This window comes from Plecotus auritus, assembly GCF_963455305.1.
Source record: "Plecotus auritus genome assembly, chromosome: 9".
NCBI lineage: Eukaryota > Metazoa > Chordata > Mammalia > Chiroptera > Vespertilionidae > Plecotus > Plecotus auritus.
In genome coordinates this window covers 117,437,837-117,452,973 of record NC_137783.1, presented here as the reverse complement: position 1 = coordinate 117,452,973, position 15,137 = coordinate 117,437,837, and the positions used below count along the sequence as shown (strand labels likewise).

The 15,137-nt window shown below is 50.5% G+C and overlaps 1 protein-coding gene across 1 annotated transcript in view; it reads right to left on the bottom strand.

The window, feature by feature from the left end:
- Positions 1-1,928: 1,928 nt before the first annotated feature.
- The window catches only part of SWAP70 (switching B cell complex subunit SWAP70), a 75,828-nt gene continuing 62,619 nt past the window's right edge, over positions 1,929-15,137 (bottom strand). Inside the window, exons 8-12 of the mRNA XM_080641994.1 lie at positions 13,594-13,701; positions 11,940-12,106; positions 4,858-5,056; positions 3,630-3,726; positions 1,929-3,331 (exon numbers count right to left, since the gene is read on the bottom strand). Coding sequence (XP_080498120.1) covers positions 3,225-3,331; positions 3,630-3,726; positions 4,858-5,056; positions 11,940-12,106; positions 13,594-13,701 — 678 coding nt within the window. The 3' untranslated portion in view covers positions 1,929-3,224. The remainder of the gene's footprint in view (positions 3,332-3,629; positions 3,727-4,857; positions 5,057-11,939; positions 12,107-13,593; positions 13,702-15,137) is intronic.

Here is a 15,137-nt window from a genome sequence, read left to right as displayed (position 1 = left end):
GCAGGGGGTGTGATGAACTCATCCTGGGAAAGGGTCAGGATCTGATCTGTCCCCTCCGGGTCCTTCTCTGCACACTGAGGGGCCTGGGCCCGCTGACCTCTCGGGACGAGCCAGCTGCCGCATCCGAGAAGCACTGAGGCCACAGGCAGCAAGCTGCACGCATCTGGAGTATAGAGCTGACAGTTTATTGTATAACCACTGCCCGTTCCAGCATCCCAGGTTCTCTTGTGCCCTTTTCCAGTTAACACCCTCCCACACACACACCCCTGGGACCCACGATTCTGACCTCGGCGTCCACATATTAGCTGGGCCAGTTCTGCAAGTCAATACGAATGGAATCATTCAGATGTTCTGTTTGGCTTCTTTGCACAACAGAATGTCTGAGGTCCATCCTCGTGGCTGCACCTCTCAGCGATGTTATTTTAATTACAGTGTGGCCTCCAGTCTGACTGTGCCACGATTCACCCACCTGTTCTCTGCTGATGGGCATTCGTGGTGCTTCTGGCTTGGGGCCATCCTAAAGGTGCGGTGACCCTCCTCGTGGGGTCTCTGGTGGACTCGTGCCTCCTCCTGGTTGTGGAACCACGGGCCTGGAAGGCGGCTGTGTCTTCAGTAGATACTACCATCTAGTTTCCCCGAGGTTGAGGGGTGACTTTTGCAGGTCTCCAACTGAACATATAAAGAAGGACGTAGAAGCGGGGAGAGGAAAGAACATTCCTTAAACTAATCTCAAGACAGATTCTTTCAACAAGTTTTGGGCTCCTGCTATGAAGTGGTAAGAGCTGAGCAGAGCCTATCCCCCTTCCCTGCGGCCTGACCTTGGCCGATCCTCACTCCTCTGGGCAGCTGTGCCGTGTTGGAGGCTTTGCACCAGCGCTCGGCTCCGTGAGGTACATCACCAGCTGGTGGTGCACAGAACACACCCTCGCCAGCTGCTGGATGGTTCTGGCGGACCATCCGGGTGCAGAGCTCAGCCACTCCTGGAGAGAAACCAACGTCACAGCAGCTTTTACACTTCCCGCCTCTGCAACCTGCATCACAGACTTTCAGACAGACCCAAAGCAGCTCCGCCGATCTCCGTGGAAAAGGCATTCAGCGTTTCTGAAGCACAGGGCCCCACGCAGGTGCCAAAGCCCCGGCCCACCGCTCTCTGCCAGCTCACGGAGCAAACGGCCTCTCTCCCTTCCAGGTGCACCCCATTTAGACCAACTCCTGGGGCGCCTTATGGGGAAACCTGCCTCCCGGAGCCGGTCGTGTTCTGGGCAGTAGAACCACCTCAGCACTGCTGACATCTTAGGCCGGACAATTCTTTGCAACCGGGGGCCGTCCTGTGAACTGAGGGACATTTGGCAGCATCCCTGGCCTCTACCCCCTGGATGCCAGGAACACCCCCCGCTGTGACAACCGAAACTGTCTCCGGACATTGCCAAGTGTCCCCTGGGGGGCAAACTCATGCTGGTGGAGAGCCACTGCAGCAGCGAAACCGGTTTTTAACAAAACACCGGCCAGCACACCCTCTCCCTCTCGAAGGGAGAGTTCAGCTTCCCGAGACTCCACCAAGTTGGAGGAGTGGCCTCCTGTGTCCACAGCAGGAGTTTGACTCTGGGCAACCAAAACAGAACCAATCTTGGCACCAAACAGAAACCCACACTGTTTACTCTGGGAAAACTGAAAGGCACATGAATCTGGGAAGCAGAGGTAAGAGGGCTTGGAGGTAAGGGCAACAGTGAGGGAGAAATTGTCTCTGTCAGTTCCCGTCTGTGAGCTGACATGGTTCCCCACATCAGTGACTCAGACACCGGACACAAGGCCACAGTCAACTCAGTGGCAACATTGGTGTGAGGCCCACTCCCCGCACCCAGCGTTTTCAGGAAGTGCCCCTCTCCCAAGCCCATCTCCTTGTATGAAAATACACACACACACACAACTCCATGGTCCTATTTTATTAAATCAGACAGTTTTAAATGTATGTTGTTCTGGGGTGTTTTTTGTTTTTTTTCTTAAAAGTCCATTTTTTAAAAATCATACAAAATATGTTTAATATATCTTAGAAAATTAGCAAAAAAATTAAGATTGTTCAGCATATTACATTGTACATTTAGATAAGAATGTTTGAAAACTTATAAATATTTTGTTCCCTCTCAAGATGGCACGTGACAAAAATACAGTTTTAAAATGTTTTCATAAGTAATTCCTATAAATGATCATATTCCTGTTTATTACGTAAAAGGCCCGATTAGGACAAGCATGCCCACACCCCTGAAACGTTCTGTACAGTAACTACAAAAGTAACACAAGGGGTCCGTCAGCACGCTGACAACTGAAACCATTTTAAATTGTAGGAGGAATTCAGTTACTTTCAAAATATCATTCCAAACGGGATCTACTTAGTTCATCTGTGGGCTTTGATTCATAAATACAGCAGGTCCTTGAATAACATCGTTTTGTGCAACACTGTTTTGTTACCATGTTGAGGCGATACCACGAAAACTTAACTCTGGTCTTTATGGATCAGCCTGTGGGAAAACTGGCTTTGCTGTATATGTCACTTCACTTAGGGTCGGAGAACCTGTCCATAATGTTAAGTGAGGACTTCCTGTATCTGTCTGAGCCAAAGCACTGTTTAAAAGGATGCCTACCGCCCAGACAGTGCCCCCGAAGCCGGATGTAAGTCAGCGGCACGGTGCTTTACACAGACACCTCTGCACAGCCCCACCCTCGGACTGCGACCGCTCAGTCGAGGCACAGGCCACATGCAGCTGCTGGCTCCTGTCTCGGAGCAGTACGGTCAGGGGCACCCCGCATGAACGGCAGGGCAACTGCCAATCTAGCTTAGAAACCAGTTCTGGGAGGAGGACGCGAGCTGCAGAAGGAGATGGCGGACCCGAGTCCACAGAGGTCCGAGCATCCGGGGACCCAGAGCACCAACCCGCCCCCCCAACAGGACGGCGGCGACGCTGACAAGAATCTGAGAGCTACCAAGGGATTTCCAGAAGCGGCAGTTTTCAGAGAAAGAGTCTGTGAAGAGCCTGGCAGGGTGGACTTTTTCCTTCCCAGATAAGCCCTCGTCTGCAGGGAGATGACCAAGGCTTCCGCGGCGTCTGGACCGAATGGGAGGCTGAAGGAAGAAAAGTTAGAAGCAGCAAAGCCAGTTCCTGTTGTCTTTCGCCTAAAGCCGTCCAGCTGCACGCGGAGCCCACGCGGCGGCCGGGACGCGGCGGCGGTCACTCGGTGCCCTTCTTCCCTTTCCAGCTCTTCTCTCGCTCCTCCAGCTCCGCCTGGGTGAACGCGGCAGGGCCCCAGTGGGTGATGAGGTGGGGGTTTTTGGAACCTGAAAGACAAGCAGGCTTCAGATACCGGAAGTACCGTGTCCTGTCACTGACGTGATCGTGACAAAACAGGGCCTTTTCCACGGGTTTCTTCTCGGAGGGACGTCCGAGTGCCCGGCAGCCAGAGATGTGCGCCAGGGAGCACCGGCCTCCGGTCTGTTCAAGGGCAAGGAAGTCAGAGACGCTCACCCTGCACAGCGTGGCTTCTTACGTTTGGGCTGAAGAAGCTTCTTTGCACAATTCTGATTCCCGTCCCGTAAGGAAACAGAGAGAGACACCGAGTACACACACGGCCGTTACCTGGTTCTATCAGGCGGATGAGCCCTTCGTGCTGGGCCACTTTGTCCTTCCAGCTCTTGGTCTTACTAGTTGCCATCTCCAGCTTCTTTTTAACCCCCTGCAACAGAGGAGGCTTTTGGTTTGGCAACACACACTGGTAGCTGAGGAGACAAATAACTGGCCCCTTCCCATAGCTCGGGCTTTCTCTGTAAGTCACTCTAAGAAGCAGGAACCATCAGCGCCCCCATTTGCAGGTGGGAAAACTAGGATTCAGAACAGCTGAGTGCCTGCCTGAGGTCACACCGAGGACCTCGCCCACACTGATCACAGGTGAGTGTCAAGTCCCGTGTGCCTGCCTCTCAGCTCCAAGTCCACCCTCCACTGCCCAGCCGCAGCTCCAGGGTAAGTCTCCCCCGCAGCGGGCACCCTCTCAGCTCTGTCAGCAGAGGGGGCTGAAGGGGGAAGGGGCTTGGCTTCCCAGTTCCACTGGGCTCTTCGCAGCGGCTCCCGTGACATGTGGGACACCCGTGGTGACCCCAAGGGGTTTCAGTGGCAGCTCCCTGTGGCAGCTTCGGCCAGGGCCCCAGAGGCGGCCCCCAGTGAGCTCCACAGGCACAGCACCTCGGGGAGCTTCCCTGCCGTCCAGTGGCCACGGCTGTGCCTCCCCAAGGAGGCCCGGCTCCCAGCACTGGGCTTACGGGGACCCTCCAGGCGTGTCCTTCCTGGGTGCTCTGCCTCAGTCCTGCACCTGCTGTTCCCATGTTCTTAGAGTTTTCTTTACCGCTTCATAGGTAATCCGGTTATAGTTAATACTTGTTTATATTAAATTTTCCCCGTTCCAGTTACTGTGTGGGTTCCATCTCCTGAGTGGACTCTAACTGACACGCCTCACCGCCTTTTTCTTTCTTCCAGCTAAGCAAAATTCTTACTACGGCTTCTTGCCGCTAAGCAAATGTTCTCTTATTTTAAAAAAGCTTGTTTGCCCGGCCGGTGTGGCTCAGTGGATAGAGCATCCACCTGCAGACTGAAGGTTCCCGGGTACGATTCCGGTCAAGGGCATGCACCTCAGTTGCAGGGGCACGTGCAGGAGGCAACCAATAGATGTGTCTCTCACATCGATGTTTCACTCTCTCTCCTCCTCCCTTCCACTCTCGCTAAAAATCAATGGAAACATGTCCTGGGTGAGGATTAACAACAAAACAAAAAGCCTGTTTTTAACCATTTAAATGCACTTTGCCGGGGAGGTTACCTCGTACTGCTCGAGTGCCTGCTTCCGCTCTAGCTCCAGCTGCTCCAGCTGCGCCATGGCTTCCTGAAGGGCCCGCTCCTTGATGATGCGCTGGTTCTCCAGCTCCTGCTTCTCTGCCTCGGTCATCTCGATGGCCTGCTGCTGCTCCAGGTGCCACCTCTCCAGCTCCGCCCTCTTGGAAGACTCCTCCTCCAGCAACCTGCAACGCAGGGAGCTCAGGATCGTGGGCCCAGGCCTCCACATCTGACCCCACGTGACGAGGCACTCCGAGCGAAGAGACTCTCGAGGTCACCTGTCCGCCTCTCTCGTGCTGCAAGGAGGAAACTTGGACCCAGAGAGGCCCGTGTTCACAGGACGTGACCCACGCCTCCCGCTCCAAACTGTTTCACCCTCTTTTGCAAAAAAAATTAATGGCACTTAAGGAGGCTCACTGTGCCTCGAGCTGAGCCAACAGTTACGTGTATTCCTAGTTAATCCTCACAATAAGCTGAAGGTGAAGACAGTGAGGCACAAAGGTTAAGTGACCTCACCCAGGCCATTTGCCTGGCAGGTGACAGGGCCACGTTCTGGAATTTCCCTGGTTCCTCCAACATTCAAACATTTTTCATCTGTAAAAACCTGTTACAGAGGAAAAGGCTGATAAACTAACGAAGGTGAGGGAAGAAGGAACTAACAAAAGGTAGAATAATAATAGAAACCATTTACTAAACAATTACTACATGCCAAGCACTTTACCTTCATCATCACCAACCCCACAAACAAGGTGCTATCATTTCTACGTTACACGTGAAGCCACTGAAAAGCAAACTGCACACGTAGCCATGGGTTTCAACCCAGGTCTGTGTGACTCCAAATCCTATATAATAAAAGGCTAATATGCAAATGGACCGAACAAAAATGGCAGAACAACTGGAACCACCGAACAACTGGTCGCTATGACGTGTGCTGACCACCAGGGGGCGTGCGCAGAACATGGTAGGCGTCAGCCATGGCGGGATGGTGGAGCAGGTGAGCGAGGGTACCAGACCAAGGCCGGGCGCCGGTCACTGTCATCAGGGCGAGCCTCTGGTGGTTACTGAACATTCTTTGCTCCCATGCACCACGTTCCCACCTGGCTCGCACCTGCTGCTGGCGCCGGCTCCGCTCACACCCACTGATGGCGCCCGCCCCACTCGCACCCACTGCTGGCGCCGGCCCCACTCGCACCCACTGCTGGCGCCGGCCCCACTCGCACCCACTGCTGGCGCCGGCCCCGCTCGCACCCACTGCTGGCGCCGGCCCCGCTCGCACCCACTGCTGGCGCCGGCCCCGCTCGCACCCACTGCTGGCGCCGGCCCCGCTCGCTCCCACTGCTGGCGCCGGCCCCGCTCGCTCCCACTGCTGGCGCCGGCCCCGCTCGCTCCCACTGCTGGCGCCGGCCCCGCTCGCATCCACTGCTGGCGCCGGCCCCAATCGCTCCACGCCATCAGTGTCAGCGGGTGCGAGCGGGGCGGGCATCGTCAGTGCGTGGGAAAAGCGGTGGTGGGAGTGGGGCTGCAGGCAGACAGGGGTTGAGGGGGGTGGGGCCGCAGCAGGAGGGGGCAAGTGGGGGCACAGAGGATGGGCCGAGACCTGCCACTGTGCCCACCGCAGCCTCATGGCCCACAGTTCCTTTCAAGGTGCATGAATTGGTGCCCTGGGCCCCTAGTGTTACTATAACAGGCTACCCGTCTGAGAATTTGCAGATACTTAGGTATTTAAATCAACTAAACCAACAGACAACCCAAACCTGTACCCAAAGTACAGACTCTGTGGTCAGATGCCAGCCCAGGACAGGATGCACCTCTAGTGTCTGGACCATCAGTCACAAGCCACACAGCAGGCCAGTTTCTACTCGAGAACGTCTGCTCTTCTAAAACCAACAGCCAAGGAAGTAAAGTAACAGACTCCACACCCCTTATCTGAGCCCCCCCGCACCAACTGCCCCACCCTAACCCCAACCGCAGCTCTGTCAAAATTCCCTCTACAACATCCTGCGATGTGGTTAACCAACTCAGCTCGAATGCCCTGTGTGATGGGCCACTCGCTGCTTTGTAGATTGGGCCAGTTGCTTTGTGGGCAGCCTCAGTCCTTGGAAAGATCTTCCTCAGCCAAGACGAGCCCTCCCGCCTCCCATCCCCCGCTCCACAAAGGCCAGTTGGTGCCCCTTCGATGTCTCCTGGGCTGCGATGTCCACACCTGCAAGTGTGGTCTGACCAGCACAGCCTATTCCCGGGCTCGCGTGGACCTATTCCCCCTCCGTGGTCCTTTCTAGGTGCTGGGACACAGCAGTGAACAAGACTGGAAGGGCTGCTTCTTCACCCCAGTGAGAAAGGATGGAGGCGGATGGACACTGGCAGCGTGTAGGCGCCCAGCATCTGAATCGCCTTCACACGTCTCGAGAACCTGGCATAGAAGGTGTCTCGATGGAAAGTAGGGAGCGTCTCCCGCTACAGAAGCCACAGGCGACACCTGCTCCCCCTGCCCCTTGGCAGCCTGGGCTTGGCTAAGCAGCTGCCCCTCCTGGATCTTTGTCCTGAGGAACGGACACAAAGAAGCAGAGACAGTGGGGAACTTACCGTGGCAGCACTATCCACAATCCAGTGGTGGCAGGAGCAACCACCGGCACGGTGCCATGTCGGCACCACAGGCCTCCGGACTGGACTCTCCCCATGGCCTGGTCTGAGCTGGGGTTTGGTTCCCGCCTGGGTCCCAGGCCTGGCCACCTGCTGTTCTGTGGAACTGGTGAACTACTTAAGAACCTTCCACGGGCCCTAACCGGTTTGGCTCAGTGGATAGAGCGTCGACCTGCAGACTGAAGGGTCCCAGGTTCGATTCCGGTCAAGGCCATGTACCTGGGTTGCGGACACATCCCCAGTAGGAGGTGTGCAGGAGGCAGCTGATCGATGTTTCTCTCTCATTGATGTTTCTAACTCTCTATCCCTCTCCCTTCCTCTCTGTAAAAAAAATCAATAAATGTATTAAAAAAAAATAAGAACCTTCCACAGAATTGTTTTATTACTTTAGCTAATGCAAGTTGGTTTCTGTGGTTTGCAAACAAGCCCCTGACCAAAGAATCTAACCTCTCTGTTTCCTCATTTACAGAAAAATTATAGGAACAACACCCACCATCAAAGGTTTGCTGGTGCATTAAATGTGACAATGCGTGTACGGTCTTAGAACAGTACCTATCACGTAGAAAATGCTGACTAAAGCAGCTTTTGTTATTACGGAGGAATTATTGCCTCATTAGCTCTGGATTCTCACATTCACTGAGGCTACCTGAGAGTAGATGACGTTTTTGGCAATCACATCACAAGGAAGTAAAACTCCGAATCTTTTCGAATGAATTTCTATTCAGCCAGGTCTCCTGGACCCTGTACTTGCTCTGTTGATATTTTTTTTTAATTTTTTTTTTATTGATTTCAGAGAGGAAGGGAGAGGGAGAATAGAAACATCAATGATGAGAGAGAATCATTGATCAGCTGCCTCCTGCACACCCCACACTGGGGACTGAGCTCCCAACCCAGGCATGTGCCCTGACCAGGAATCTAACCGTGACCTCCTGGTTCATATGTCGAGGCTCAACCACTGAGTCATGCCAGCCGGGCTTCTGTTGCTATTTTAAACTATCTTCTTGGTATCAAACCATCACTGCAGCCTGTCAGTATCTTTTGAAGAATTCTTATTTTGACATTCTACATATTATCTCTCTTCCTCATCTGCAAACGAGATAAAGGAACAGAAGCCAACACTCTGAGTGACTAGCAAACGCCAGGCCTTCCACAAGCCGTCTGCATGCATTATCGCATCTCCTCACCCCTGCAAGGTTGGCAGTTAGCCTTCGTCTATGGATAAGGAACTGAAGGCTCAACACAGTGAAATAGCTTTTCTAAAGTTACACAGCTAGAAAGCAGCTGGGAACCAAACCCAGACCTCATTCCAGAGCTCAGTTCCTCACCACCTTCACATACATGAAAAGTATCACACGTGGAAGAGACTGTTGTTCCGAGAGGCCCCAGTGAGTAGAACTTGGATCCGTTTAGTTACTCACAAAATACCTGTGGGCACTTGCCGTGTGCCAGGCACGGCACCAGCTGCTGAGACTGCAGACATGACTGAAATATGCCACAGGCCTTACAGGTCCGAAAACATAGTGGGCAGAAGCTATAATGGGACAAGTAATGGCTCAGCCTCAAGAATGTTCCAATAGTTGGGTTTTCCCAATGTCAACTGAACAGTTTTCTTCTGAGTTCCCATTCAGAAGAGGCTAGCGAACCTTCAGGTTACACATCAAAAAAAATAAACTTCAATTTTAATATATCAAGAAATTGACAAGACCCAGATGGCTCAAGTCAAAGTTCTTGTACTTAAACAAGTTACTATATAAAGCATCTCTGGGGAGCCTGGCCGGAGTGGCTCGGCGGTTGAGCATTGACCCAGGACCAAGAGGTCGCTGGATGGATTCCCGGTCAGGGCACATGCCTGGGTGGTAGGCTCGATCCCCAGTGAGGGATGTGCAGGAGGCAGCCAATTAGTGATGTTCCTCTCTCATCAATGTTTCTATCTGTCCCTCTCCCTTCCTCTCTCTCTAAAATCAATGAAAACATATTTTAAAATAAAAATAAATAAAGTATCTCTGGGGAAATACTGAGATAATGTTAAGACACTGACAGAGATGCCAACTATTTCAAGAACAATGTAATATTGCTAGAAGAAAGGGCGGAGGATTAACTAAAAAGCCCTCGACATATGCCCTTCACCTAAGGTTGTTTCATTTCCTCAGAGGGAGACTTAAGTGTTTCTATCTCAACTCCATGAGGACTTCCCTTGATTTGCTACCGAGAAAGGCCTGTTCTGGGAGTGGGAGCAAGGAGAAAGCCCCCTGTGCCAATCTGACAAAATGACCCTCTGAACCACGCCCCGCCTTCCGGGACTGCCATGCCTAAAAATGACCACCAGAGGGCGTCAGTTTATCCATTTCAAGTTCCAAAAACTAAGTTGAAAGAAAAATAATTTATAGTAAAATAATTATATTCATAAAGTGGCCTTTGCATATCAAGAAAAAGTTAATTTTTGTGCAGTAATTTCAGCTTACTGGTGCAAATCTGTGCATATGTAATAGCTACATTTGCATTCAAAAGGTTAAGTACATTTTGCTATGGACTTAAATCAGAATGTACAAAATAATCAGCCAGAGTTTTTTAAATAGCAATACTCATTCTTGGCTCCTACCCACAGATACTTTGATTCAGTAAATGTGGGACAGGCCCTACATGTGTATTTTTTTTTTTTAAACTTTACAGGTGATTCTAATATTTACCACTAGTTAAAATCTACAAGTTTTATCCAAAATTATCCCTCAAAGAGCACCCATTTGATAAATACAAAATAACTAATAATAACAAAAGCATAATATGCTAATTAGACCAGACATCTTTCCGGCCGGACGAAGCCGGGGCCGCGAGGGAAACCCGGGTCCCGGGTGCGGGAGGGAAGCCAGTGCCGGCAGCAGGGGGAAGGAAGGCAGATTCTTGCATGAATTTCGTGCACTGGGCCTCTAGTATTTTAATAAATTTCTAGAGCTATCTGGTTCCCTCTGTGATCAAATCTCTGCTGTGTTATAATCAACCTCTCTCAAAACTGCAGGGAAGTAAAATATATATCATAGCTCACCTGCTAATTCTCTGCACAGGGTAATCTATAAACTCCCAACACACCAAAAATTATAAAGAGGCCCAAATCCATCTTGTGCCCGTAGAATGCCTCTCTTTGGAAGTCACATGGGACTCAAACCTTCCCAGTAAGTGAACCTTGTGCCAACATCACTGCCAATGGCAACTGGGTGGCAGTTCTAAGAATCTAGTTAACATCACAGGACACTGAGCACACACCTGTGGGACTGTAAATGCCAGGCAAAATGCTAAGCATTTGATTTTCTACTCAGAAGATAATTTTTCCTTAATAGAATTAAAATTTTCAAAACCTATTTATTTTTAAAGTCGTTTTGGCAAAGCATACAACGAAGACCTCCTCTCTTCTCTTCCTGCCTAAGTATTAAACGAGCCTCCTCTGCCGCTCCACGGGAGAACGGCAGCCGTGGGAAATCTACCCCAGGCCGTCCCGCAGCTGTTCCCCAAAGCAGAGTCACAGCTCACAGCCCGCGTGCACCTGCACTGACCAGCCGGGCCACTGGGGTCAATGTTTTCAGTGTGGACAAGACATCTTAAGGAACGCAAATGGGGAAGCAAGTGGAGAGCTCCAATTTCACGTTCGGGTCTTCATTCTACCCCGTCCTCCCTGCTGCTACAAAGACCAAAAACTCAGCGTTCTCATCCAAAAACATGACTATCATAAATAGTAAACCTGACTTTAAAAGCTCTAAGCAGGGGTGGGGAACCTTGTTGCTGCCAAGGGCCATTTAGATATTTATAACATCATCCACTTAATATAATTCACTTAATATAAATGTATGTTGCTAAGACAAAAGCTCCTAGATTTATTGAATTTCGAGTCCCACCTGCAGTTGCCTTGGCAGGGCCAGACCAGATGATTTCATGGGCCTTGTACGGCCCATGGGCCAGACCATCCCCACCCCTGCTCTAAGGGAAAAAACAGTCTAGCTTTAAGAAGTTCTAAAAGTAAGATTTTGAATAATAATTATTTAAAGAATCTCACTAATCCTGAATGACCAACCGAAAACTGCTTATTTCCTCCTTATCCCCCAAAAGCGGCTGCAACTCTGGCGTGAAGCAGGCCCCTGTCTCCATACCAAGGACCCTTCTCTGGTCCGGAACATGCCGGTGAAGCCAGGGTCTCACCAGAGCTGATCCTGGGTCCCTGGGCATTCTAACTGGGCACCCCATCCAACACACGGAGACTGCTCTGAAATACAGGTCAGCCCGCAGCCCCAGAAGCGAGGCTCTCCCAGCGCCCGGGACTGAGAATAGACAATGCAGCCACCGAGCCTCCAGGTCTCTCCAATCTGGCACCCCCCTCCCTCTCCACCAGCGTGAGTCATTCCCAGAAACTATGCAAAGGCGAGTACACAAACGGAGCGGTACCTGGCCTGAAGCTTCCGCACAGTCTCTTCGTCTTGCCGGGCCTGCCGCTCATCCTCAAGGGCCTCCTGCAGCTTCAGGTACATGTCTTCCAGCTCCCGCACTCGTTGCAAATACTGTTCCAGTTCACAGGACTTTTGGGCAACCTGTTCTTCCATCTGCTGCCGGATCTGACGGTAGAAAAGGGTCATGTTCAGATGCAGGCTGGCCCCACCCTCAGAGAAACCCTCCCACTCCACCACCGTCCTGAGGGGTTGCCACTGCCCACAGCTGCAGCCCAGCAGGATGGGGGGGCCCTGCCCTTCGTCCTTGTCAGAAAAATAGAGGAATCGAGCACCCCCCTCCCAGTACCAACACCAGAACCAAACCCAGAGAGTCCGGGACAAACTACAACCCCGATGCTGTGTTCCTGCCCTAGTACATTCTCCATCCTTTCCGCTCCACACCTTAGAATCAAGTCAAGGGAAAAAAATGTATGTTTCTCTGTATAATTTCTCTTTAGATTATTTTCTGTCTTAAAGCTACAAGCCCTTTACCAACAGCGTCTTCTCTGAAAGGAATGACCCTTTCCCCAGTCGGAACTGCTGAAGGAAAAAGGAAACACTGATGTGCTGAGCCTCCTGCACTTACCTGGCAGCCCAGCACCCACCTCCCTCCCTCTCTAGGGCACCACCAGCCCTGGGGAGACTCAGGCAGGGAATTTAGTGTCCTGACAAGTTTATGGCTTCTCCCTTCGGGGTTTAAGTTTGGATCTCTGCCTTAACAAGGAAAAGACAAGGGCATCCTAAATATAATAGCGCACGCACGAGCATATCCAGCTTATAAAATATTTGCACTTGTATTAGCTCACGTCATCCTCATAACAGTCATGACGGATCATATGATAACCCCCTATTTAAAGACGAGAAACTAGTGCTCAGTAAGAGGGAGCAGAGGGGAAACAAACCCCGACCCCTGGCCGTGAGGGTGGCCCTCCTCTGTGCGCTGTTCTCTCACAGCTCAAACATGTCCATTTCAACGCTGAGGGACAAAAAGTACCAAAGGCAACGGGATGAGCATCTGCTTAATAGGCGCTGGGCTCAGCACTCTGCCACACGGTCAGAACTCAATGTGAGTCCTGCTACCTACGGGAGTCTTGGGGAGGGGAACCTCTTAGATGAATCAGAGCTGCTGAGGGCAGCAGACCAGAATCCGTATGTTTTCATGATTTCAGGACCTCGGACTCGGCTCATTACCGAGGAGAAATGTCATGGAACCGATGTGCACTTTTTCCATAGCTATTTATTTTCCACTTTGAGAAGGAAAAGGGATGCTGGTAATAATTATACCAGGATGGCAGAGACTGTCCCAGTCAAACCAAGACATAGTCACCCTAACCACAGCCCTTATCACCCCCTTCCTTAAATTTCCACTTCAGGGTCTTGAAAGCAAGGTTTATGTCTTTTACCTTTACATCCTGGGCATGGTGCCCAGCACATAGAAGGTGCTCAATAAACCAACAATGGATGAATGAACAGACACGTAACTTCCCCAAAGGCCCACTGCAAGACAGTAGCAGAGCCACGCAGACAACACGACCTCACTGCAGCCTCGCAGGCCCACCAACCAGGCTGGCTCTGGGAGGCGCCAGCAGCATTCCCCAGAGTGCGGTACTCACGAGCTTCTCTCGCTCCAGCTCTGTGCTGAACCTGGCCTGTAGTTCCACTTGCGTCTCAAGGCGTTTCTTTTCTTCTTCTGCTGCCCGAGATGCTGCTTCTTCCAGTTTCTACCCAACCGAAAGCCATCCATAGAAATGCATTTGGAGAGAGAAATGGTCACACTTAAACATGTGCGAGAATCCAAACATTCTTAATGCTCCATAAATACAGAACAAAAACTTTAGATCTGCTGGACTTCCATTCCAATAATTTTCCCAGGCAACATACAAAACAAATTAGCTAAATCAATGACTATTTATAAGTCTGAACAGCATTTTGCAATGGAGTCACTGAGTCACATTCACTTGCAAACGCATTCATGAGGTTCGAGACCCACTTCTTGGGTTCTTACTGCACAGTATTGTCATCTTACACGTTATTCCTTAAGCCTTACGAGAGCCCGACTCCCAGAAGGGTGGCCTGAGGAGCTCCATATTCCCTTTCCCTGTGAAACAACAATTAAAAACAACCACTTAAGCCCAGCCTCGGTGGCTCAGTAGTTGAGCCTTGACCTATGAACCAGGAGGTCATGGTTCGATTCCGGGTTGGGGCACATGCCCGGCTTGGGGGCTCCATCCCCAGTGTGGGATGTACAGGAGGCAGCCGATTGATGTTTTTCTCTCATCATGGTTGTTTCTATCTTTTCTCTCCCTCTCCCTTCCTCTCTGAAATCAATAAAAATATATATAAAAAAAAAGAATGGGGAGAATGTATGTTCATATTTTCTTGTAAATATTAAATAAACCTAGAAGGATACACAAGAAATAAAAAATAATGGTTACCTTAGGCAAGGGGTGGGAGCTAGGCAAAGGGAGAAAAGAAGTGGGAGGAAATATCTTCGCCAAATCCTTTTTTAATTTTTAATTTTGAACCATATAATTATATTACCTATACCAGTGGTCGGCAAACTCATTAGTCAACAGAGCCAAATATCAACAGTACAACGATTGAAATTTCTTTTGAGAGCCAAATTTTTTAAACTTAAACTTGTTCTAACACCACTTCTTCAAAATAGACTCGCCCAGGCCATGGTATTTTGTGGAAGAGCCACATGCAAGGGGCCAAAGAGCCGCATGTGGCTCGCAAGCCGCAGTTTGCCGACCACGGACCTATACAAATGATTATATTTTTTAAAGAAACAACAGTAGAAGTGAAACATTATTTTGGGAGGAGGAATGAATAGACAGAACAAAATTCTCTTGATGATACTCTAATGGTAGATGTACGTCATTACACGTGTCCAAACCACAGAATGTAGAACACAAAGAGTGAACCCTAAAATAAACTATGGCTCTGGGTGATCATGAGTATCAGACTCATCAATTGTAACAAATGTACCCACTCTGGTGGGGGGTGTTGAGCATGGGGGAAGCTATGCATGTGTTGGGGCAGAGGCATATGGGAAATCTCTGTACCTTCCAGTTAATTTTATTGTGAACCTAAAACTGACCGACAAAAATAAAGCCTTTTTAAAAAAGTATTTAAGTAAAGCCTTTAAAGAAAT